The sequence below is a fragment of the Dermochelys coriacea genome, chromosome 10 (genome assembly GCF_009764565.3).
Source record: "Dermochelys coriacea isolate rDerCor1 chromosome 10, rDerCor1.pri.v4, whole genome shotgun sequence".
Classification (NCBI taxonomy): domain Eukaryota; kingdom Metazoa; phylum Chordata; order Testudines; family Dermochelyidae; genus Dermochelys; species Dermochelys coriacea.
In genome coordinates this window covers 78988222-79015096 of record NC_050077.1, presented here as the reverse complement: position 1 = coordinate 79015096, position 26875 = coordinate 78988222, and the positions used below count along the sequence as shown (strand labels likewise).

The following is a 26875-nucleotide window of genomic DNA, read 5'->3' as shown; positions in this document are numbered from 1 at the left end:
CCCTCTAGTGGCCAGCCCTAGCCACTAGAACAGCCTGGTACAAAATGACAGATTATAGAGAGGGCTTGAGCGCGAGATAAAGGAATTTACGCTGTAGAGCCTGATCCATTTAAGTCAATGAAAAGACTCCCATTGACTTCATTAGGTCTTGGTTTGCTTCACACTAACTACCCTAGTGCCTGGATATGCACAGCCACAATTTATTACACTGGTACCCTTCTAAAATGAGGGTTCAGGCCCGGTTCAGCCAAAACTTAACATTAAACATGTGAGTAGTCCTGTTAAAGTCAATGCATTTAAGCCAATCGGACTATTCTTATGCTTAGTTAGGCATGTACTGACTCAGGGCCTTGGATGCTACAAAGCTAGGAAGTATGGCAAGAGACCACCCTGGCTTAACCAGGAAACCTTCAATGATCTGAAACTCAAAAAAGAGTCCTACAAAAATTGGAAACTAGGTCAAATTACAAAGGATAAATATAAACAAACAACACAAGTATGTAGGGACAAAATTAGAAAGGCCAAGATACAAAACGAGATTAAACTAGCTAGAGACATAAAGGGTAACAAGAAAACATTCTACAAATGCATTAGACACAAGAGGAAAACCAAGGACAGGGTAGACTTGTTATTTAATGAGGGGGGAAAAACAATAACAGGAAATGGCAGAAGTGCTAAATGACACTTTTGTTTCAGTTTTCACCAAAAAGGTTAGTAGCGATCGGATGTCTAACATAGTGAACACCAGTGAAAATGAGGTAGGATCAGAGGCTAAAATAGGAAAAGAACAAGTTAAAAATTAGACATAAGTTAATTAGACATAAGTTAGACACAAGTTAGATGTCTTCAAGCCACCAGGGCCTGATGAAATACATCCTAGAGTACCCAAAGAACTGACGGAGGAGATATCTGAGCCATTAGCGATTATCTTTGAAAAATCATGGAAGATGGGAGAGATTCCAGAAGACTGGAAAAGGGCAAATATAGTGCCCATCTATAAAGAGGGAAATAGGACAACCTGGAGAATTACAGACCAGTCAGCTTAACTTCAGTGCCTGGAAAGATAATAGAGTAAATAATTAAGCAATCAATTTGCAAGCACATTGAAGCTAATAAGGTGATAAGTAACAGCATGGATTTGTCAAGAACAAATCATGTTAAACCAACCTAATAGCTTTCTTTACAGAGTAACAAGTCTTCTGGATACGGAGGAAGTGGTAGATGTGGTATATCTTGTCTTTAGTAAGACTTTTGATACAGTCCCACATGACCTCCTCATAAACAAACAAGGGAAATACAATCTAGATGGAGCTACAACAAGGTGGGTGCATAACTGGTTTAAAACTGTTCCCAGAGAGTAGTTATCAGTGGTTCACAGTCAAGCTGGAAGGGCATAATGAGTGGAGTCTCTCAGGGATCAGTTCTGGGTCTGATTCTGTTCAATATCTTCATCAATGATTTAGATAATGGTATAGAGTGTACACTTATAAAGTTTGTGGACGATACCAAGCTGGGAGGGGTTGCATGTGCTTAGGAGGTTAGGATTAAAATTCAAAATGATCTAGACAAACTGGAGAAATGGTCTGAAGTAAATAGGATGAAATTCAATAAGGGCAAATGCAAAGTATTCCACTTAGGAAGGAACAATCAGTTGCACATGTACAAAATGGGAAATGACTGCCTAAGAAGGAGCTCTGCGGAAAGGGATCTGGGGGTCATAGTGGATCATAAGTTAAATATGAGTCAACAGTGTAACACACTTACAAAAAAAGCAAACATCATTCTGGGATGTATTAGCAGGAGTGTTGTAAGCAAGACATGGTAAGTAATTCTTCTGCTCTACTCCGTGCTGATTAGGCCTCAACTGGAGTATTTTGTCCAGTTCTGGGCCCCACATTTCAGGAAAGATGTGGACAAATTGGAGAAAGTCCAGAGAACAGCAACAAAAATGATTAAAGGTCTAGAAAATATGACCTATGAGGAAAGACTGAAAAAAATTGTGTTTGTTTAGACTGGAGAAGAGAAGACTAAGGGGGGACATGATAACAGTTTTTTGTACATACAAGGTTGTTACAAGGAATAGGGAGAAAAATTGTTCTCCGTAACCTCTGAGAATAGAACAAGAAGCCATGGGCTTAACTTTCAGCAAGAACAGTTTAGGTTGGACATTAGGGAAAACTTCCTAACTGTCAGGGTGGATAAGCACTGGAATAAATTGCCTAGGGAAGTTGTGGAATCTCCATCATTGGAGATTTTTCTGAGCATGTTAGACAAACACCTGTCAGGGATTATCTACATAATGCTTAGTCTTGCCATGAGTGCAGGGGACTGGACTAGATGACCTCTCAAGGTCCCTTCCAGTCCTATGATTCTTAGTGTTTAGAGATGTTTAGAGTAAAAAGAAGGGTTTCTTCAGGTACGTTAGCAACAAGAAGAAAGTCAAGGAAAGTGTGGGCCCCTTACTGAATGAGGAAGGCAACCTAGTGACAGAGGATGTGGAAAAAGCTTATGTTCTCGATGCTTTTTTTGCCTCTGTCTTCACGAACAAGGTCAGCTCCCAGACTACTGCACTGGGCAGCACAGCATGGGGAGGAGGTGACCAGCCCTCTGTGGAAAAAGAAGTGGTTCGGGACTATTTAGAAAAGCTGGACGAGCACAAGTCCATGGACCGGATGCGCTGTATCCGAGAGTGCTAAAGGAGTTGGCGGATGTGATTGCAGAGCCATTGGCCATTATCTTTGAAAACTCATGGTGATCGGGGGAAGTCCCGGATGACTGGAAAAAGGCTAATGTAGTGCCCATCTTTAAAAAGGGAAGAAGGAGGATCCTGGGAACTACAAGCCAGTCAGCCTCACCTCAGTCCCTGGAAAAATCATGGAGCAGGTCCTCAAGGAATCGATTCTGAAGCACTTAGAGGAGAGGAAAGTGATCAGGAACAGTCAGCATGGATTCACCAAGGTCAAGTCATGCCAGACTAATCTAATTGCCTTCTATGATGAGATAACTGTCTCTGTGGATGAGGGGAAAGTAGTGGACGTGTCGTTCCTTGACTTTAGCAAAGCTTTTGACACGGTCTCCCACAGTATTCTTGCCAGCAAGTTAAAGAAGTATGGGCTGGATGAATGGACTATAATGAGGACAGAAAGTTGGCTAGATTGTTGGGCTCAATGGGTAGTGATCAATGGCTCCATGTCTAGTTGGCAGGCGGTATCAAGCGGAGTGCCCCAAGGGTCGGTCCTGGGGCTGGTTTTGTTCAATATCTTCATAAATGATCTGGAGGAAATTGTGGATTGCACCTTCAGCAAGTTTTCAGATGACACTAAACTAGGAGGAGACGTAGATACGCTGAAGGGTAGGGATAGGATACAGAGGGACCTAGACAAATTAGAGGATTGGGCCAAAAGAAATCTGATGAGGTTCAACAAGAACAAGTGCAGAGCCCTGCACTTAGGACGGAAGAATCCCATGCACCGATACAGACTAGGGACCGAATGGCTAGGCAGCAGTTCTGCAGAAAAGGACCTAGGGGTTATAGTGGACGAGAAGCTGGATATGAGTCAACAGTGTGCCCTTGTTGCCAAGAAGGCCATTGGCATTTTGGGATGTATAAGTAGGGGCATTGCCAGTAGATCGAGGGACATGATCGTTCACCTCTAGTTGACATTGGTGAAGCCTCATCTGGAGTACTGTGTCCAGTTTTGGGCTCCATACTACAAGAAGGATGTGGAAAAATTGGAAAACGTCCAGTGGAGGGCAACAAAAATGATTAGGGGACTGGGACACATGACTTATGAGGAGAGGCTGAGGGAACTGGGATCGTTTAGTCTGTGGAGAGAAGAATGAGGGGGGATTTGATAGCTGCTTTCAACTACCTGAAAGAGGGTTCCAAAGAGGATGGATCTAGACTGTTCTCAGTGGTAGCAGGTGACAGAACGAGGAGTAATGGTCTCAAGTTGCAGTGGGGGAGGTTTAGGTTGGATATTAGGAAAAACTTTTTCACTGATGAAACACTGGTGGTGAAACACTGGAATGGGTTACCTAGGGAGGTGGTGGAATCTCCTTCCCTAGAAGTTTTTAAGGTCAGGCTTGACAAAGCCCTGGCTGTGATGATTTAGTTGGGGATTGGTCCTGCTTTGAGCAGGGGGTTGGACTAGATGACCTCCTGAGGTCCCTTCCAACCCTGCAATTCTATGATTCTATGGGTCGGATGTTCTGAGGGGGGTAGTCAGGGGTGAGAAGTGGGAAGGGGCGGGGGGCCAAGCTGTTTGGGGGGGCACAGCCTTCCCTACCTAGCCCTCCATACAGTTTCGCAACCCCGATGTGGCCCTTGGGCCAAAATGTTTGCCCAACCCTGCTCTAGGTGAATTAGCTGAACGACCATGCCATCTTCCCTGCCCGTGGATGGGGCAGCCTGCAGAAACTTCCCACGCCGGGAAGTTCCAGATTCTTTGTGAGACAAGGACAGCATGCATGGACCCATCTGCTGAGACCTTGCAGTGGAGGTTGTGGGATGCTGGTGTAACTTGTGATCTCTGTGTCCCCACTCCCCATACTGCAGCTAGGGCACATACAGAGGTGTAGGTGTCTGCAGCTACCTCCAAACTCACAGATCTGGACCGTTAACTCAAGCAGCCGCAGCTTGTACTTTCAGATCCAGAGAGCCTCGGCTCAGTCCTTGCTGGGGTGTTGTCACATCGGCGACAGCAGGGGTGAGAGAGAGGGGCACCCGTTGAGAGTCAGGGAGCAGATGGAGGAAATGGGGGAAGAGAAGCATCCAAGGGGATGGGGAGACAGCTGGCAGGCTCCGGTTATGGATCAGAAAGGCGAGATGTTGAGAGAACGTTGGACCTGCTGGGTAGAATCCCCAAAGGCAGGACACAGGAACACTGGATGCTAGCTTTTAAAAACCACAAAGCCTGGACTTTTGGGGCAGGAGAGGGGAAGAGATGGGTGTGCTCTCGGAGCAGGTAGGGCCCAATTAACTGCAGGACCAAAGGAAGCTGACCTGGGGAGAGTGAGAGGGCTCCATGGTTGGGAAGGCAAACCAGGTGCCGTGAGAGAAGGACGCTGAAGACCCTCCAAGGGCTCTGACTCCAGCCCGAAGAATGCTCTGGCCTGTTGAGGAAACCGAATGAGGGAAATGCAAGTAGGGTTTATTTTTGTATAGCTCTACATTTTTCTCATGCAATTAAAAAGCAGCGGTGGTTTAGAATCCCGTGCAAAGTTTGTGTGTGTGTGCGCGCGCGTGTGTGTTCCATCCACCATGTGCCCTTGAAGAGTTAACCTGTGGACCCAGAACACCATACAGCTGTGTTTCTGGGGCAGGCTGTGCCTATACTGTGGAGAAGCCTGAGGGGTCAGCATTTGTCCCAGTGTCTAGGTAGTTGGACTGCAGGGGACTAAGCTCTCAGGTGTTTGATAGAGGATCTGCACCCCAAGAGTGTGCCTAGGGTCCCCAAGACAGGGACAGTGCCTGGACTCTGTTCAGACTCTGGGGGCTCGGAGAGGTGGGCACAGTCTGGTGGGTACCCAAGAGGGGGTGTTAAACTATATCTGTGACGGGGCTTATCTGGACTTCAAAGGCTGGTAGGAAGCTTCGCAAGCTCCAGCTGTGATCATATGCAAAGAGAGCGGGGTTTCCAGTAATAGCTTGGGTTTACTTGCAGGTTATTGTTCTCAGCTTTACAAGGGGGGGGTCGGGGGGCAGTGGCTGGCACTGGTGTTCCAGGGACACCCTGCAGTTCCTTCCAGCTTTAATCAATTCAACAGGGAAAATGTGAAACCCCTCCCTCTGCGTGCAGTGGGTCCCTGTGGTCGGAATAGACACTGGCTCACGTGGCTCTAGAATGAGCAAGAAGTGGGGAAGTATTCTCTAAAGTATCGGCCTAGAGTAGCACGCAAGGCCAGGCAACCACATCAAAAGCATTTAGCCCCCTGCAGAGAGAACCACAGGATAAAGAACTCTGCGAAAAGGAGTCAGGGGAGTCAGACCATGTAACAGGAGGAGCTGGAGCAGGTTCAAATGCATTGTTACAATGCAGCCTAAAAAAAACAGCTAAAAATAGCAGCAACCTCAAAATAAGCAAATCATCTTCCAGCCAGTGCCCGGACACTGGGCAGGGAAGAGAGTGAAGAAAGGAGGGGGAAATGTTTGGAACAGGAGGTAAGGTCACACAGAGCAAGGGGTGTCCTCACCCACATCTACAGCCAGCAATCAGGGACTGTGGGAAAATGAACAAAAGATTCAGCGTTGGATTGTGCATTTTAGCGCTACAGAACAACCGAGCCATCAGAACTGAATCTGTGGGCGCATCCCTACAGTGGGCAGCCGATCACAGGCTGCTATCCGGCCAAGGAAGGGCAGAGGGCAGAGGGGGAGGGACAACAGGGCAATGACAACCAAGACTCAGATAACAAATGCCTTGTCTTAAATATAACAGAGGGAGTGTGAGTGTGAGTGTGTGTGTGTGTGTGTGTGTGTGTGTGTCTGAATGCGCAGAAATGCAAAACAGTTGGCTAAACTAGAGTATCAGAATAAGCCCTTGGATGCAATAATGAAGGTATTTAATATAAGTTAATGGCTTTGCTTCATTTTTAAAACAGATCTGCCATTTAAGAAGGTCTCTACTGTACAACAATGGACCCTTCAGCCATTTTAGGGAGTAGCTAGCAGGATGCACATTCTGAAGCTCATAGGAGTTAAGCCCCAACAGCTGATCAGCTGCGCTCCCCCCACCCCACACACACATCTGCGAGTTCTTCAGTGGATGACAGTGATGTGTGCTCCCTTCAACTCACCTTAACAGAATAAACATACATCTATCTGCCTGGCTGCCAGTCATACATCAACTATGCAGCTAAATGTCCCCCTTTCTCGACAGAGAAAATCATCAGAAATGACAATCTCACATTCATGCTTTCAGAGCCTCCCCCAAACATTAACATCAGAGCCACGCCTCCAGCCCTTTGGAGAAACCCATTGACTTCAAGAAGACAATTAATGAGTGAGGACAGCAGCATCTGGTCCTGGGGATTCAGCCAAACATATGCTCCTCGCTGCACTTTTCAACCCAAAAGCGAGTTCAGTTCTGAAGGAGAAACACTCCATGGCTCAGTATAAAATAATATCACATTCTCAGTCCAGAGCTCAGTGAACAGATATTCACGTCACAGAATCACCATGATTATCAAGACTAACTTGTCCCCTTTTTTCAGCAGAGACATGCAGGCCTGGCTGGAGCCCAAACTCCCTTGCCCCCTCCAGATCAAGTTGAGCTACCTTGTCAGGGAAGCTTGCATTTCAGCTGCCCTTCTCTGCATAAAGTGAGGACTCCGGGGCTAGCAATGGAGCAACTTGAAATAAATTAAAGGCTAAAGTCAGCACAGAGCGCATCTCCATGGGACCATCTGGGCTATGCAATGTCACCCCTCTGCATGGCACAGATCGAAGATTGTTACCTGTATTGCTCCAAATCCAGCTTATTTCCTAGCAGGAGGATGGGATAATCGTGCTGAATGCCTTTCGCGTGGAGGGAAATGATATCCAGGTACTGATGGCAACCTTCAAAGCTCCTTTTGTTGTCAATGCTGTAGACGACCATGAATGCATTGGCCCAGTTGAGATAGCGTTCGCAATTCACCGGTACATCCTAGAAGAGTAACACAGGACAGCATTATCATTGGCCCCCAGTGCCACTGTCAGAGCCCATCTGGGGGCATTTGCTTGTCTAACGCTTTGTACATTGTTTCAAAACTAAGCTTATTTCAAAAGGCCGTTTGAGAGCGGACTTGGCTTGGCATGAAAAAGTTCCTTGTGCAGCGAATCAATGATATGAAACAGCTCACGCTGCCCCGAATCAGAGCAATCAAAAGCATGCAGTGGTGGAGTCAGGTTTTTGCTCGGGCAGGCTTCCAGAAAGAATAGCCTTTCAGGCAGCCTTTTGCATTGATTTGTTTAATTGGTAGGTTTTCTTTGTAACAAAGAAATTCTGTTTGTGGCAGGGAGAGCCGGTGGGAAGGCCTTCTGGGATGGACTCCAGGGGGCCTGATCCAAAGCCCAGTGGAAGGCAGTGGAAATCTTTCCATTGACTCCAGTGGGCACTGGTCTAGGCCTTGAGCATGGAGGAGGCCCATGAGAGACAGGACTATCTGTGAGCGGAGGTGTAAGGTTAAATCTACGTCGTGTCCCAGGGCACAGCAGTACCAGGACTCCCCTCTAAGTTACTGCGCTATGTGTTTATCCTGAGACTTAAGCCTATGTGACCCGATTCCCCAAATATGGATGAAATACACACAGTACAAATCAGCAGAGGGGAGGGTGTGCAAAGGTGGCTTAAAGCTCACTTCTCTGTGGCCCTGATCCTGCTACAGCTGACAATGAAGCAGTGGATCAGGCAGAGAAAGGGTCACTCTCGCCGGGCCCCCTTTCGCTGGTGATGCCAGCAGCTGGAAGGTGTCTGGGATCAGAGCCACTGCCCAACTTGCGTGTCACCAGTACACAGACACGCCAGCTGGTCTCAGTTACACATAGAATCTGGAGTTACTCCATGAGCTACAAACAATAAAATATATATCCACAAGTGAGTCACTGTCTGTGTCGAGCTGCAGAGACATCACTGACGTATTGTACAAGTGAAATCAGCTAGCCTGGACTTGTAATGAACAACAGAACAGCCTACCCTGGGGGCTGTGGGAGATTGGAGAGTGTTTACTTCAGTGGGGGGACTCTGTGGAAAGGCGGTCAGCACCTGGGCCAAAACTTGATGGGACAAGCAGCCCCAGTGGTGTTACGGCCCTTTCAGGCTGGAGGTTTTTCCAAGGAGCCTCTGAAAGTTGAGCACCCAGCTCCCATTGCACTTCGGTGAGCTCCAGGTACCACCAGCTATCTCGCCTTTATTACTTATAATGCTCTCCTAGGCAACAGATACAAACCCTCCAGCCCAAGCAGAGTTTTCACCCTAGCTGGGAAGAAGAACCAGAGATGTAATGAAATCACTAGGGACCTTGCTATAACTATCAATTTTATGTGGCAGGTGCCCAGATACCACAGTGACAGGCAGCAGGATAAAACCCTATCCTCGATTAGCTTGGGTAGAAATAGCTGATTCGCGTAGTCAGCTACTTGTAGCTCTGACCTCCCCACTTGCTCCTTTTCTCTCTCATGACGAGGTCGACATTCGGGATGAAATTGGCCCCTGTGCATCAGGCCAGAACAGGGCCTCCGCACTGAGGCCCTTTGGACATACGCCTCATGCTGGCCTCTGCACACGGGCAACGTTCACCCGTGGTGAAATGTGAGACTTCACAGCAAACCATGCAGAGACGGTTTCCCCATTTGTTTCACAGTCACCACCCCGTTCTATTGAGATCCCTGCTGCGTGCTCCACGGGGAGCAGGAGCCTGCCACCCTTTCTAGAGGCACAGAGACTTCCTCCTTCAATCCCTTGGAGAAGCCCTTTGCCATTACCTGGTCAGCTGTGTCCATCACTTTCATCAGCACTGGCTGCTGGTCCACAGTTTCTTCTGACGTGTAGGTGTCCTCTGCAATACAGATGAGCTCTTGTGAGCGGCTGGGACGAGAGCCTTTCACATTCTGGGCCACACACTCCGGGAAGGCTGAGCCCCAGGTATTTACATCTTCCACTCAATGAAAGTGGAGAGACAGGCGCCGACTCTGTCGGTGCTCCGGGGCTCCAACACCCACGGGGGAAAACTAGTGAGTGCTCAGCACCCACCAGCCACAGCTGTTCGGCGGCGTCACTGGTCAGCTGTTTGGCGGCTGGGGAAGGTGCTTGGGGGAGGACAGAGAGCAGCGAGTAGCAGTCGGGCGGGGGCCTCAGGGGGAGGGGGCAGAGCAGGGGTGGGAAGAGGCAGAGCAAGGGCAAGGGCTCGGAGGAGGGGGCCGAGTGGAGATGGGGCCTCAGGGCGGAGTGGGGGGTGGTGGAGCATCCCTGGGTGTAAAATAAATAAAATAAAAGTCAGCGCCTATGAGTGGAGGTCCCTGGTCCTGGCCCCTGAAGAACTGCACTGATCACAAGGCTCTAGCCACTAAATCTGCGAGCAGTGGGTGAATCGGGACGGCATAACAAGCCATTACTCCTCACTGCTTAGCACACCTCCCACACGTTCCATCATTTTAAGCACGACTAAGACGAGTCAGTGTCAAGCTTAGCCGTATAATTTGACTAGACCACGGTTATGCCTGTACGCATTGCTATTCTTTCATATCTGCATCACCATAGTGTCTAGAGGCCTTACTCAGACTCGAAGGCCCATTGTCCTAGGTCAGGGGTTCTCAAACTGGGAGTTGGGACCCCTTGGGGGGTCGTGAGGTTATTACATGGGGCGTCGTGAGCTGTCAGCTTCCACCCCAAACCCCGCTTTGCCTCCAGCATTTATAATAGTGTTAAATATAAAAAAGTGTTTTTAATTTATACGGGTGGGTTGCACTCAGAGGCTTGCTATATGAAAGGGGTCACCAGTACAAAAGTTTGAGCACCTCTGTCCTAGGTGCTGTACAAATAGGTAGAAGGACTGTCCCAGACCCAAAGAGCGTACCCTCTAAGACAGGTGGCACGTGAAGGATGCAGGGGAGTGAGACGCAATGAAATCAATACAGTTGTTACTTAGAGATACATTTGCCACGTGTTTATTATTACAAAGAGACAAAAGAAGGCCCAAATTATTCCCATCGGCCCCTGAAGCTGGTTGATTGGCTGGTTTCTGACGGGGATTGTGGCAGAAGTGAGTCTGGAAAACAGAGCTATTTGGACAGTTGTCTGATTGGAGATGGAAACATCCCCCGTTTTCCTAGATTCTTGGGAAACAATCTACTCTAATTGCTTGTTGGTATTTATAAAGTGCTGATCAGACTGATCTGGTCACAGGAGCAAAGTCACCGAGCTGTAATGCCAATGAAGGCAATGGCAGTTACTTCAGGGATGGTTTTGGCCCGCAGATGTTACTGCCACTAGCCCATCACAGTTTCCCTGTAAAGAACACTGGGCCAGATCCTCCGGCACATATGGACACTTTGTGCCTCACCACAGGTGGTTGCTGGCTGTAGAACCTGGCCCCAGAAGGGTCATCCCAGTTCAAAATGGACCCTTTGGTGGCTCAGAGTCAATCATAGACACATGCCTTCAACACGCCCTCCCTGCTGTTGTCATGTGGGCTGTGACCAGAGGAAAGAGGACATGTCTGGATGTCCCCATCTTGTGCCAATCGCTGACTGGTTTCAGCCCCCTCAGCTGGTGAAAATTAGAGCAGTCCAGAGGCTGCTCCAGCCTGGTGCAGGGGGCTGGCCCTGCATATAGCAGCCCCAGTATCAAGGGGATGGAATAGGGAGATTTCTATGTCCTTCTCTGAAGCCTCCACCCCGCAGCTGTTGCCTTCTGTTTTGAGCTCCTTGGCGATAGCCACAGATCCAGCCCATTATTGGTACAACAGCCTCCAAGGAATTTCAGTGAGATTCTCTCTCCACAGTCCTGTCTCTGACCCAACAATGAGGCCTTTGGTGGGCAGCACCGCCGGCATCCCTCAGTCTCTTTTGTATTGCGCAAAGCTCTCTGTTGAGTCAATGCTTCCGCTGCTCAAGTATCCTGAGCCCTCTTTCCCAGGTAAAATAAAGGCTGTATTTTCACACACACATCTGTGTCTCCACCCACAACCAACACATGTCACACTGGATGTGTACCCATGTAGTCTGGGCCAACCTGCATTTGCATATGCAAATCAGGTATCAATGCACTCAGCTTACCCATTACACTTCTTAACAAGCCTTAAGATCTAATGTAGGCTATACTTCAAAATCCGTAGAGCTCACAAGGTCCTTCTACCTACCTACCTATCACCATAGTACCTATGGGCCATTGCATACATGTGCATGCATTCTATGACTGGCTTCTCATATGAATGGCCACACTGGGTCAGACCAAATGTCCATCTAGCCCAGTATCCTGTCTTCTGACAGTGGTCAATGCCAGGTGTCCCAGAGGGAATGAACAGAACAGGTAATCATCAAGTGATCCAACCCCTGTCACCCATTCCCAACTTCTGACAAACAGAGGCTAGGGACTCCATCCCTGTCCATCCTGGCTAATAGCCACTGATGGACCTATCCTCCATGAAGTTATCTAGTTCTTTTTTGAACCCTGTTATAGTCTAGGCCTTCACAACATCCTCTGGCAAAGAGTTCCACAGGTTGACTATGCGTTGTGTGAAGAAATACTTCCTTTTATTTGTTTTAAACCTGTTGCCTATTAATTTCATTTGGTGACCCCTAGTTCTTGTGTTATGAGAAGGAGTAAATAACAGTTCCTCATTTACTTTCTCCACACCAGTCATGATTTTATAGATCTCTATCACATCCCCCCTTAGTCGTCTCTTTTCCAAGCTGAAAAGTCCCATTCTTATTAATCTCTCCTCTTATGGGAGCCGTACCATACCCCTAATCATTTTGTTGCCTTTTTCTTAACCCTTTACAATTCCAATATATCTTTTTTGAGATGGGGTGACCACATCTGCACGCAGTATTCAAGATGTGGGCGTACCACGGATTTATATAGAGGCAATATGATATTTTCTGTCTTCTTATCTATCCCAGGGATCGACAACCTTTGGCACATGGCCTGCCAGGGAGATCCGCTGGTGGGCCGGGATGGTTTGTTACCTGCAGCGTCCCCAGGTTCGGCCGATCGCCGCTCCCGCTGGCTGCGGTTTGCCGCTCCAGGCCAACGGGGACTGCAGGAAGCGGTGCAGGCTGAGGATGTGCTGGCCGCCATACCTGCAACCCCCGTTAGCCTGGGACGGCGAACCACAGCCAGTGGGAGCCGCGATCGGCTGAACCTGCAGACGCAGCAGCTAAACAAACCGGCCCGGACTGACAGGGCGCTTACCCTGATGGGTCGCGTGCCAAAATTGCCGATCCCTGATCTATCCCTTTCTTAAGGATTTCCAACATTCTGTTCGCTTTTTTGACTGCCGCTGCCCACTGAGTGGCAATTTGAAGGTAATTTTTTCCACTGAATTCCACTAATATGGTTTTACTTTTTTCTTTTGGACCCAGTAGAACTCACTAGCTCGTCCACATTCTGAGCTTGATCCAGCTTCTATCAAAGTCAATTGAAAAAGTCCCTTGATTTCACTGTAAGTTTGACTGGGCACTGTGTCAAGTGAAAATAACCTCCTGCTTCAGCTGTATTCTTCTGCTAAGTGGCCATCCCTCTTAAACCAAAAGTTGAATCTCCTTTTTAGGTGGAGTAAGAACCATAATTTCCCCCTCAATCATAAACATTTCGACATATCTGCTAAACCTGGTTTAACAAACAAGTCTACAGTAGTAGAGTAGCATGTAGGTCATGTTTTGCTGTTAAAACATCAGCTGTCAAAATAAATCCCGTCACAAATGGTTCAGACCGGAACTGGAAAGAGTTTAACCCATTTCAGAATTAATGTGTTGCTTACTTGGCAACAGCAGGGGTTTATGTAAGTGAATTCTGCTATAAATTCATTTGATGAACTTCATCTGTTGCACATTTATTCAAGGAATGACATGTCTCTGGCACGGGGGCTGCAGCTCAATGCAGGCATTTGATCTTACTTCACCTGGGTTACGAATTCACATCTCAATTATCCTGATGTGTTCGGTTTTGAGAAATGAGAGCAAAGGAAAGGTTTGCATGCTGCTGTTCGCCAGGGCTGGAAGTTTCATGGCCCTGGACAAGACTGTTCCATGCAACAAATATCAGGAAAGAGCAAGTGCAATAAGGGAAGGGCAGAATAGAAACATTCTGTTAAAAGACGGGAGGAGAGCGAGTACTGTAGGATCTCCCCTAAATGAATCAGCCAGGAGAGTTCGCCCATTCTAGCTCCTCTTGCTGACTAACATTCAGACTTCTGTTACCTGGCAGCCATAACATTCCTAGGGAGAGGTACGTGGTAGTAACTGCCACAGGACTTCATATGTGCACAGACAGAGGGTACTTCTACACAGACAGGGGTGCTAGAACAATCTGTATTGTGGGGGTGCTGAGAGCCATTGAACCAAACTGTAAACGCTGTATATGTTGGAAACTACTTCAAACTGCAGCATGCCCAGCACCCCTAGTTCCAAAAGACCTGTGGCATGGCCAGGGCTGGCCTGGGACAGCTGACCTGGACTCGCAAGGCTCAGGCTGATAAGTAAACATTGCTGTGTAGACGCAGGATCCCAGAGCTCAGGCTCCAGCCCGATCCCCAATGTCTACACAGCAATTTTTCAGCCCTGGTCAGCCGACCCAGGTCAGTGGCAGGTTTTTATCCCTGTGTAGACATGCCCAGGGAGTACTGCAGGCTAGTAGTCTGAGTGCAGGTGTAGACACAAGAATTCCTGACACTTGCTCTGCAGCCTTGTCATGTCATTTCCGCTGTCATTTCTCCATCTGGAAAATGGGTCAATAATTTTCTTAACAAGTCTGTGGCCACCTAACACCACACGAGAGATGTCACTATGCTGTATGCCATCTCTTCTCGAAAATTCATGCTGACAGCAGGGATAGATTGCAATTCTTTCTCCTCCAAACACAGATGCCACTCACACTTGAGCTATAGGAAAATCTCCTGTAACTGATAGCATTAGAGGGCATATGACACATAGTCAAGCAATTCTGATCCTATCCTGTACAGAGCAGTGGTACACACATACACACTCAGAGTAGCTGATCCTTTACAAAGCTAACTTGCATACTACACAGAGGAGTGGGAAAGCTAGTGGGCCTGATTTGCTATTGCCTTATACCAGTTTTGTGTAACTTCATTGATTCCACTAGCATTAAACTGGTGTGAAACTGGAGTAACACAACAATGAATCTAGGTCAGTGTCTCCAAAGCCTTGTGATGGTTACCAGTGCTAGGTAACACAAGACAAGAGCTTCAGTATTTTTCTCCAAAAATCCAAATAGCACAAATCAAGAACTCATCAATATATTTTCTTTTTTGGCCATCAGTAAAGGTAAAAAACCAGTTCAACTGGAAATCAAGGGTGTCTATTTCACAATGGACCTACGGCTCAAATGCACATGTGCATATTCTGACAGGGGAGAGGATAGGCCAGCCGTCACACAGGTATGTTCAGAAAAGGTTTGATCTGGTAAGAAAAACAGAGCTATGCAGAATCAGGAGCCGGAGGTATGGTGGTGTTCTTGTCTGTTAACTTATGCTGCAATGGCTGCCTTTTATTTTGAAAAATGGGGAAGAAGAGATTACTTGTGAAATAACAATTGTGACAATAATGAATGTTCAGCAATTGCTCCAACTAGATATTTTTTGAGAGGCTTTAAAATATGGGAGGATTTCTCTCTCTTCTCCCTTCTTTAAAAATGACTTCCTGAACAAGATCTGAGGAAAGGATTTTTAGGAACACAAGTTGCTGAGTTATTAGGTCTTTAGTCCGTTCTTGGCTAATGGCCACAATAAATCATTTGCAGTTCTTTATGATGCCCTGGATTTGGGCCCATAAAAATAGTTGTTAATTACTCAAACAGAGATTCAGTGGAAAAAATGCCCAGAACATTTAACTGCAGTCAGTGCAAAATATAGTTATCTCCAGACTTCTGCATCTGCTGCTCATTTCTGGGATATTAGTTTCCTACCAAAGTTAACACGTTCCACAAATTGCTAGTTTGTAATTTCAGATGGAGCAGTGCACAGCTGAGACAATGAAACACACTACAGGCCACATCCAAAAGCCACTGGGAATTTTTCCACTGACTTCTCCAAGCTTTGGAGCAGGCCTTAAGGTGAAAGAAAATAAATATGTTAGGAAGCGTTGTTTCTCTAAGCAAAGATGCTGCCTCTCTTAGGGCCTGACTTAAACCCTTTGAAGTCAATGGGAATCTTTCCATTGAATTTGACGGGCTTTGGATCACACACTTTTGTTCCAATGCAAACTCCTTTGCCCATGTGAAGAGGGCTTTGAGTAAGCACAGGACAGCCCAGAGGTCAGTGGATATGACTCCTAATTTATGATAGTTCAGGCCCCAGATTTGCTTTCTTGGTTTTGTTACAGGAATGTCTATTTTCATTGTAGTACTATCAGGTTTGTTCTAGCTGGTTCTCTGCAGCCAAATTTTGCTCTGTTCTTGTGTAGCTCATTAAAATGAATGAGTTGTTTTGGGTTTACACTCACGTGCTTAGGGATTGTACAAAAGCCGATTGCAATGAACCTGAGCCTTTCCCTGAAATCAGCCTGAGCCTTTCCAAACTCACGATTGGATCCACTTTACAATAACAAGCCAATGTGTAAAAAGAAAAGGAGTACTTGTGGCACCTTAGAGACTAACAAATTTATTTGAGCATAAACTTTCGTGAGCTACAGCTCACTTCATCGGATGCATTTGGTGGAAAATACAGAGGTGAGATTTATATACACACACAGAGAACATGAAACAATGGGTTTTATCATACACACTGTAAGGAGAGTGATCACTTAAGATGAGCCAACACCAGCAGCGGGGGGGTGGGGGGAGGGAGGAAAACCTTTCACGGTGACAAGCAAGGTAGGCTATTTCCAGCAGTTAACAAGAACATCTGAGGAACAGTGGGGGGTGGGGTGGGGGGGAGAAATAACATGGGGAAATAGTTTTACTTTGTGTAATGACTCATCCATTCCCAGTCTCTATTCAAGCCTAAATTAATTGTATCCAGTTTGCAAATTAATTCCAATTCAGCATCCGATGAAGTGAGCTGTACTCACGAAAGCTTATGCTCAAATAAATTTGTTAATCTGTAAGGTGCCACAAGTACTCCTTTTCTTTTTGTGAATACAGACTAACACGGCTGCTACTCTGAAACAAGCTAATGTGTATCCATGTGATAGGGGATGAGCACCCTGGTGAGGAAATAGAATACACTATCCAGATTTCAAGAGATTATTCATACACAGCATATAATAAAGGAAAAATGATGTGATGATCACCAACCTCTAACTAATGGGGGTCAGGAGGAAACTTTCCCTATGGAGAGATTATCTCATCACTGCCTACTGCAGAATACATGCACCTTCCTCTGAAACCAGTGGTGGTTGCCACTTTCAAAGACAGGGTAGGGACTAGATCATCTGATCCAGTCTGGCAATAACTACATTGCTTTGCTAGTGTCTCTAACTGTCTTTCCCCTTGCATAATCACAGGTTTCAGAGTAGCAGCCGTGTTAGTCTGTATTCGCAAAAAGAAAAGGAGTACCGGTGGCACCTTTTGAATGCATCCGATGAAGTGAGCTGTAGCTCACGAAAGCTTATGCTCTAATAAATTTGTTAGTCTCTAAGGTGCCACCGGTACTCCTTTTCTTTTTGTCTTTCCCCTGTTATGAATTTTTATGAGTTTTCAAACAACTCTGGCCAAGTCCTTATTCCTGACGAACACTGTGCCTCCGGAACAGAAGCCTTTCCATGTCACCACAATGAACGCCAGGCAGCTACATATTTTTCAGATGTCCTCTGTAACTGATTCACAGACATCTGGATGCAGATTGAGAGGGAACCAAAAATAAGACAACTTATGCCCATTCTCCCCTAGATGGAGGAATCCCATGTAGGAACAGGGATTCTCTAGGAGTTCTCACCAGCAGAAGTCCCTTTATTCTTTTCTCAGGGTTGGGGAGGGAGGTAGGGACTTAAACTGCATAGCCCTGGTGCTGACCTGCTGTGCAGGGGGAATTTTACCGCTTTGTGAAAGATCACTTTGTAAAGGGGGAACATATCCCTGGCAGCCCCCTGCTGATGAACATAAGTATAAGAAAAAAGGGTCTCAAATGCTGGGCAAAGTCCTATAGTCCTTCCACAGGGCCAAATTCCCTCCCGTTTCATTGCTGCTGACTTCACTGGGAAGTTTATCTGAGGAAGACAGCAGAGGGAATATTTCTGAAATCATCTTGTCCTTTAGAGTTATTAATTGGATTAATAATCCAATGCTACCTCCATAACTATGAAAGCTGTTCTTCTTATATTTATATATCTCTGCTGTCTGTAATGACAGTTTCAGTTTTCCTTTCTACGCAATCTCCTTAGACAAGAGTTGTGATTTCTATCATCTAGCCTTTCTCAGCCTGGTCCTGTTCCCTTGATAGGCTGTCCCACACAGGAGTGTATTTATGTGACTCGTAAAACAAGATCTGGAATGTGCATGGGGCTGAGAGAACCAGTAGCAAAGGAGCTGCATGTGACGAAATGACAAGTAGAGAACAGGAATAATCCCTTTTTTCTTAACCAAATAAAGAGCACATGCTCTAGTCTATTCTAATCTATTCTATTTGCTCCTCTGGCACAATGGAGCTCTCTTCAATATGGGTAAATCTTGTCTATGAGGAAGACAGGACGTTCCCAGGGGCTGGTCTCAGACTGTGGAGTGAACTCCCCCAGGATCTAAGGACCATCCCCACTTTCCACTCCAAGTGCACAGTGCATTTTTTTGACCTGCCATCTCTGACATAATATAGAGCAATGTGCGCTTGCGCGCGCGCGCACACACACACACACACAGACAACACCCTACCAAAACAATACACTCCACTGCTCACATTTCTCCCACGGGGGAGAGGATGAGAGAACAAACAACGTGTGACTGCGGTTAGTTACGGTACTGAATGCCCTCCAGGAAGACGCTCACGCACTATAACGATGAGCGTAGTATAGTAACCTACACACAACAGAGAATAGAACAGAACTGGTGTAAATCAGTGAAGATCCACTGACACCAATGGAACTATGCCCGTTTACACCAACTGAAAATCCGACCCATTGTGAGAACAACCCATGGCACCGGTCACTAACCCACAACCAGTGAGGCAGATTCTGCTTTCTCAGCATTGTAACCCAATTGACTTGATTTATATTGGTGCCAATGATGGGAGAGTCAAGCCCTTTGGTTTACTCTGAGTCTAAAGCAGATTTACCACCCAAACCTGCCTCAGAGCCACTGCTGAACTCAGAACTGACACCAAAGGGCTAATTAGAGAGTCGGGTGTGCAGTACATGGCCAAATAAGGAATGGTGAAGCACCAATGATTGGAGAGAATGAGGAGGAATCATATATATTTTTTTGAGATAGAAAATAGAAGTTTGTGTTTTCCATGATTTCCATGAGCACTTAGAAATACAATAAAGAGGAGGCTAATTTCATCAGCACATATCCTTAGCGATGACATTTAGAAGCACCGATATAAAGTGCCTGGAAAATGAGATTTACATATGAGAAAAGTGGTTTTCAATCGGCATTTTTCAGTGTAATTAAGTTCTCATGGTTTTATATTTCCCAAGTGTTTAGTTGTTTTCCAAATACCGCACTTCCCCTGCCCCCCTTAAATGCCATATTTATGCAAAACCTAGACCTAGGAAAGAATTACTGTTCACTTATAAAGGAAGAATATTTTCTCATCTGCCAGTGTAGAAAGCCAGCTTGGTACCAGCTGGCTAAAGAAAGCTGCAGAAACTAACTGCTTGGCTTTATATTACAGCAATAATAGGACAGGCACAAAAGTGTTCCAGGAAATGGCATGTAGACAACAACCAAGGGAAAAATAACTGCAAAGAAAATGTCTTACCCAAATTGGGATCATATTCACTTATAAACCTCTTGGTTAGAAACTTCACAGTCAGTGCTGTAAAAGGTGAAACAAGGTTTGTTTAGTCTCAGTTTTGTTCGCCTCTGTGCACTCAGCTTCACACCAGTAGCAAGTAGCTCTTGCAGCCACGTGCAAAGGAAAATGAACAAACTCTCCCTTGAGAAATGGTTCATGGGCCGGTTTAGTTCTGCTCATGAAATTAAAGCATCCTGACACTTATTGTTTCCCTCAGGGTTAGGCTCAGAGTTCCCATCTGTGAAGTGATACAAACTATTACACAGTATATTTATACACACTCATTTCACTTTTGCTGAGCTGCAACATACTTTTGAAGGATCACAGATTAGATTTAACTAACACAATTCCCATAAGAGTTTTTCAGAAATGGGGTCTGAGCACAGGATTGGGAACCAACAACTTCTACACTCTAATCCCACCTCTGACACTGACTAGCTGAGCCTGGTGGAGACTGGTGTAAATCCACCAGTTAATGGCACTATAGCAACATCTACCAGCTGAGGATCCGGCTCCAGGATTCCTTTCCTCCAGCGACCCCACCAACAGAAAGATTTCACCCAAAGTTTCTCTTATCGCCAGGTGTCAAAACCAAACCAGTCCTAACTTATTACACCTTGCAACTGACCACAGCCCAGATAATGTCACTGGACCCTCCTAGCCCCAGCCAGCATGAACCAGACTGAGTTTAAAATGCACAGTAGGTACTGCCGGGAAAAGCACAGCATCATATGGCATTTCTGAGTTGGACGTTTGTTGTCCCAGGACATAGTCACAGACCCTCCATATAGTCTGAGTGCAAAGCCACGGGGAGGCTTGGGGCAGAATAAAGTCATTTGCATTAACTAGAAATTATGGGATCGATTTTCTCATGTTTATTTACTTTATGCAACATTGTACAGACAGAAACATAGAGAAGATGAGTGGCCGTGCTTCCCATGTGATAATTGTGGTTATTCACTTCTGACTGCTCCCCTGAACTCTGCCTCCCCATCTAGCTCCACCAGGCCTTATGTTACCCTTCCAAACCTTCCATCAGGCACCAGCTGTTTATTCTTTAAAATCAACCTACCCTTTCTTCCTTCAAATGTGGAATTTTCTCCCTTGCTGCTCTCCAGTTACTCTGCTCATTTGCCACTGGAGGCTGCAGATACTGACCCCTGCCATGAAACGGGCCAGGAAATAAAGGCTATGATTAGGCAAGGCACCCCTATTCGGCAAAGCTCTTGAGGCCTGATCCTGCAACGCTGACGGGAACAGGAGCTGGAACATTGACGTCAAAGAGCACAGGGCTCAAGCCCGTAAGCGGGTGCAGAGTGTTAAACGTGTGCGTAAGAGCTCTGCTGAATGGGGGCCGCACCACAGCACTCCTGTGCCCCTCACAACTTTCTTGCCATGTGCAGTGCAGGCTGGGCAGTACTCAATCTGCGATAGTAAGAGGTCGAGGGGCTGACATCTTGTGGCTGGAAATGGGACCTTTCCACCACGGGCGAGAAGGTGGCTCAGCTCCCAAACCTGGGGCTCAGAAAAAGCTCTCCTGGGGCATTTTCAGATGTGTTAGCTACAGTTCTTCTCCTCCCTTTCCGTGGCCTGCATGGTCAGACCTGCAGTACGAAGGCCTCTGGCTTTACAGAGATGGAGTTACACAAAATACACACCCAATCAAATCGTTGATAACTCTCTCAACCAGCTTTCCTGCTCGGTAGTCTACGTATTACCTGTGGGGCAAGTAATACAAAGGGTTTACTGGCGTTCCTTTGTGACAACCTTCATAACTCTCTCACGGCTCGGCCACTCATGTGTAACACAGCCACCCCAAACTACTGCTCATCGTTTTATATGGCAGAGTGTAACCAAGTACATAGGACACTGGCTGGCACTCCGGAGACCTTGGATCTAGTCCCACCATGGTCTGCTGCGTGACCTTAGACATATCATTTCTCCTTTCTGTGCATTAATTTCCCCATCTGTAAAATGGGGAGAATTATACTTATCTCCTTTGCAGAGTACTTTGCAATCTATGGACACAGAGCACCATATAAATGGAGGTAGATAACAGGATTAGTATCATATAGTCTGTATAATATATGAAAGGAGAAAGATATATTATACATCAGGCACTTGAGGCTGATCCTGCAGTCCTTACTCCCATATTCTGCTTAACTCATAAAATGATTTTTAGATTGTAAGCTGTTTGGGATCGATACCATCACTTAGCATAGTGCTACAAATGATAATCAAAATCAATGGGTGTTTGGTCTGTGTAAGGAGAGCAGGATCCAGCCAGATATTGAGTAGATTCATTTTGCTGCTTGTTATGGGTTGAATTTAGAACCAGGCTAGTCTGTTAAGAGCAGCCACCTCTATACACACGTTTCTCAAAGAATGCAAGAAACATTTTAGCAAGGAAGCAGCAGCTAGCTGAGTGTCAAAATTCAGCCAGGGAGCATTGTGTTGATACAGAAATTAGGTCACTTTAATCAGTTCACTCAAAGAACAAAAGGAATGAATGAAAGTCGAAGGTCTTTGCAGTTCTTTGGGTTTGGGTGGAAGGCAGAGAAGACCAGATGTTAATCACAATTAGAACAGAGCAAAACATTTTCAGTGAATAGCAAAGTTGAGAAAAAAATGCATTTTTCTGAATAATTTTTTCTGAAATTATTTCCACATTCAGGTCAAATTCAAAGAATAGTTTTGACTGAAAAAGAAAATGTAAAAGGAAATCTAGAAAAGTTGAAGCATTTTTTTCTGACCATTTTGAAACATTTCATTTCGACTTTTCGATTCAAAATGGCGTTTTGTTTAGCAATTTGCGTCATTTAAAAAAAAAGGGGTGGGGGAAATCACCCAAAACAAAACACCAAAGTGAACTGTTTTCAGGGGAAAACCCCCCTGAAAATATCAGTTTCAGTTCAAATTGGACCAAAATTTATTATTCACTCAGTTCTAGTCAGAATTGTTTAAATGTCAACATGAAGAAAAGGCCATTCCAGAGAGAAGCAATTTCCCACTACAGATTCACCCAACTTTCCCCAGGATTTCTAACAAACCTCTTCAGGAGCCATATCCTTCTTGCCTTGCACATGTGTGTTGACTTCAGTCAGAATAATTGCAGGATGGTGGAACAGGCTTTGCTGGAAAATTGGCTACATACTATAGAATGGGTTTCAGAGTAGCAGCCGAGTTAGTCTGTATTCGCAAAAAAGAAAAGGAGTACTTGTGGCACCTTAGAGACTAACAAATCTATTTGAGCATAAGCTTTCGTGAGCTACAGCTCACTTCATCGGATGCTCACAAAAGCTTATGCTCAAATAAATTTGTTAGTCTCTAGGTTGCCACAAGTACTCCTTTTCTTTTATAATATAGAATCTACCAAAGGCCAACAGGTGAACGCTATTTAGTTTACGCCTTAGCAGCCAGTGTAAATGCAGTCATCATGGTTACAGTAAACAGAATCTAAAGGTTTTGAGCTGTAGGTCCAACCCAGCAAGACACACCATAACTTTAAGTGCATGAGCAGTGCCGTTGATTTCAATAGGGCTATTCGCGTACTTAAAGTTAAGCATGCACGTAAGCACTTTGTTGGATCAGGGCCTTAGTTCTGGTCATCACAATTTCTTCTCTGTGGGGTTTCACCCATCCGGAGAAGGACAAAGGGAATGAGGAAAGTTCTGTTTTCCAAAGGCAGCTCTCCTCACTTGGAAGATTCCTGAGCCACATTTTATACTGGATGGGCCATGTGGGTGTCTGTTGTGACCGCTGTGAAACCAGTGAGATACGTTTGGCCCTGTGATGAAGGCTCAAATACAATGGAGTTCCTACAGAACTACATTTGATTTCACTCAGACAACTCCCCCGGACAGCTTAGCACAACTGATGTTATTCCAATGGAAGCTGTGAGGATCTGCCACTTTCATAACTTCAGGTGAATTAATGCCATGTTAGCAGCACTTTGCTATGCTCACCTCCAGTATGAGCGGGCATTGGCTTTTGGTTCCCTGGGCATGATCATGTGAGGCCTGGGAACCACAGAGCAGGGCCAGGATCAAGGCATTTATTATCAGGTGGAGCAGCGGGGAAAAATTTTAACCCTCTTGCTTGTTTTACACCCATATATACTTATATAGTCCGTTTTCTCTATAGATCTCATAGTGCTTCATAAAGGATCAACATCCCCACTTTACAGATGGGAAAACTGAGGCACAAAGAAGGGAAGTGACTTGCCCAGGGTCACCCAGCAGGTCAGTAGCAGAGCCAGGAATAGAACCAAGGGTCCCTTGAGTCCCAGACTGATGCCCAACCCACTAGGCCACACTGCCTAAAATGAACATGAACTGAACATGTTTTACCCCAAGACCTCTCAGCCCAGCCCTGGGGCTCTCTCTTGCCAGATGCATCTTTCTCTCTCTCTATCTCTCTCGATGACACTTTCCTCTCACCTGATTTGCCGGATCCTCTGCATCCTAAGATCGCCACGTTGCACTCAGGCAGCAGGCTGGGGAGATGACGGTCAGTGGTGCTGGGGGCGGCCCGTGGCTTGCCAAACATCGAGGACATTCTCTTGCCTTTCAAAGAGAGCGAGGAGAAAGCATGAGAGCATCACAGGGAGACTGATCACCCTATAGGGAGGAGCTCAGGTTACCGCTTGCGAGACAGAGCGACACAAGTGCTGAGTGTCTCCCCCTCCACCAGCTCTATCACCCCCAACAGATTCTGCAGCAAAGGTCCACCTCTGCCTTAGCGGGATCGAAGATCATGGGGGGGGCGTACGTTACTGGGGAGACAGGCACCCCCTCCTCCTCTCTCTCTCTCTCCTTCCCAGTTCTCTGCAGCAAACTCATCTTCAGCACCACCTGTCGATTTCCAACCCCCCCTCGCAGGGCACCACTAACTTCTTCCCGGCCTGAAGAAGCGAACAGCAATAGGGCTTGGGAAATCAGGGCCGCAAAGTGTCGTTGGAAAGGAGCACAAAAGAAATCTCCCGTTCTCCTGAGTACAATTTCTTTTGCATCCTTTAAATAAGCAGCGGCCCTGCAATGCGCAGCCTCCTTGCAGGAAGGAATTCACGTTAAGTTTTGCTGTGTATTTCCTTGCAATTCCCCCCACCCACCCCGTCTCAACCAAACCCGCCATGAACACACGGAAAAAGATGCTTGCTTTGCAAAGACAAAGCTACAACTGACCTCTACCCCTGTGCCCCCCCTTCCCACTATTAGAAACAGAAGATAAATTAGTCCTCTAACCTTGATATCAGAGCTGGATTTTCATGAGGGACACAGAGAGGATGAGTTTGCTGGGCAGGCTTTGTTGTTTATATCCACAAATCCATGGTTTGCCCCCTACACACACGCTCACACTCACACGCCCGCACACGCCTCCTCAAGGCAAGGCCAGGGCTGCACCCACACACCGAATCCAGAGGAACAAGCCAGCCACCAGGCACCGATGAGTCGAGTGAATCATTGGGAATTCAGCGTCTGCGCCGTCCCCACGGCTGCTGGCTCTGGACCTCAGCCCCGCGCGTGAATGAATGAGGCAGGGAGGAAGAGAGCTCAGGCTCCCTGCAACTTTCGCCAGCTGAGTCCCAGCCAAACTCCTTGTAAGGAAAGCTGCTGCCTCTCTCAGGCTCTGCTGGATACAATTTCCCATCAGCACAGGGGACTTTCCTCACAGCAAACAAATAAACCTGCCGAAAAGGCCTCCAAGGCGCATGGTTAAAGGGGATAGAAACACAGCAGCTTGTGGTTCCCTTGGGGGCTTCTGTGTGCTACAGTCCTGGCCCCCCACCCAGACACTGCAGCATCACCCTGCACTACACGGCATCCTTGCAGCACACTCGATACTAATACTTTCGTTATTAATAAAGGGCGGCAGCAAGAAGCTGTTAAAAGGCGAAAGAAAAACCTTTCTAGGAACCCACCCTCTCCTCTTTCCAAGCCCTCCTCGAATCACACGGCTCCCCATGAGCCTATCAAGTATTTCAGCCGCTACCCACGGAAGTGCAGTGGCTCTGTAATAAATACCTGTGGCTGTGTGATCATGTCATCTCCTTTGCACACTGTGCTGTCTAGGTCCAGACTGCATTATCATCTCTTGTACAGAAACACAGGGAGACGCCAGGCAAGATCCGGGTGCCCAGGGTCACACAGGAAGTCTGTGGCAGAGTTAGGGCTAAACCCGAGGTGTTCTGAGCTGTTGCCCAGTGCGCTACCTACCAGGCTGCCCTTCCGACCCTTAAATCCCTTCTGGGAGGTTTTCCTCTGGTCTGCAGGAAATGTCTTGAGTAATTATGGGGGCGCGTGTCTAAATAAACTCAGAGCATCCGAAGAAAATAAGCAAGTAATAGCATGGGACTTGGTTTACCTGGATGGGAGTGCTGGGGCGGGGGGGGGTCAGGAACCAGGTTTTTGTTATTCGTGTGTCAGTGTCTAGCACAAAGGGGTCCTGATCTCTGAGTGGCGCCTCCAGGGGCTGCCGTAACACACAGAGTACATCAGCAGTATTGTCTCAGCTATCTCAGATGCTTTGGGAAGTGAATCCGCCCTGCACAGTTTAATAGCTCAGCTGGTGTTTATATATTTTTTCACGTGACAGTTAGTTGAAGGTCAACAGAGGCCAACTTCTTCCAGGAAGTGACCAAACACAGCTGAAGACGGTAGGACCTCCCTGAACTCCATGGAGTTCCCCCCAACTCCCAGCTGAGTCAGGAATAGAACCCAGGCATCGTGGCCGCCCACTAGGTCCTAACCACTAGGTCTCACTGCTTCCATTCATTCATTTGTAGAATGCCTGTTGCTGTAGCAACTGGTTGTTGCTGTCATCTCCGAAGCTCCCTGCTCCAGCAGGTTTCAAAGGGGCTAATGCGTCTGCCAACCAAAGTGCCAGCTTGGGGGAAAAACAATAAGCAAAACAGAGAAACCTCCCCACCCCCCCAAAATCCCCTAATATTAAACTCAAGCCATCAATTAAAAGCTAAACAAAGTCAGCTGGTGTAAATCAGAGTAGTTGGGGTAAATTGAAGTTAATGTTGCCATGGTGATTTATACCAGATTGGGATCCAGCCCTGTCTACTTGGATCACACAGATGCGTGCTCTTGCTTGGGGATCCGTCACACAGTCCTTAGGCCTGGTCTACACCTAAAATTCAGGTTGCTCAGTGACAGCACTCAGGGGTATGAACAATCCGCACCCCTGAGCACGGCAACTATGTGGGTGTGGACGCGGCTAGGGTGACGGAAGAATGCTTCCGGGGGAGCTAGCTACC

At 46.6% G+C, this 26875-nt stretch overlaps 1 protein-coding gene across 5 annotated transcripts in view; it reads right to left on the bottom strand.

Moving 5' to 3' along the window:
- Positions 1-26875, bottom strand: part of RASL12 (RAS like family 12) — a 40015-nt gene that overhangs the window by 2782 nt on the left and 10358 nt on the right. For 2 of the 5 annotated variants that reach the window (XM_043494515.1, XM_043494514.1), the window contains exons 2-5: positions 24051-24176; positions 19576-19632; positions 9467-9540; positions 7459-7649 (exon numbers count right to left, since the gene is read on the bottom strand). In XM_043494515.1, the coding sequence (XP_043350450.1) occupies positions 7459-7649; positions 9467-9540; positions 19576-19632; positions 24051-24168 (440 nt within the window). In that variant the 5' untranslated portion in view covers positions 24169-24176. Of the gene's footprint in view, positions 1-7458; positions 7650-9466; positions 9541-19575; positions 19633-24050; positions 24231-24854; positions 25485-26875 lie in introns of those variants that run through there. The other 3 variants (XM_043494516.1, XM_038419557.2, XM_043494517.1) reach the window with 3 other exon arrangements.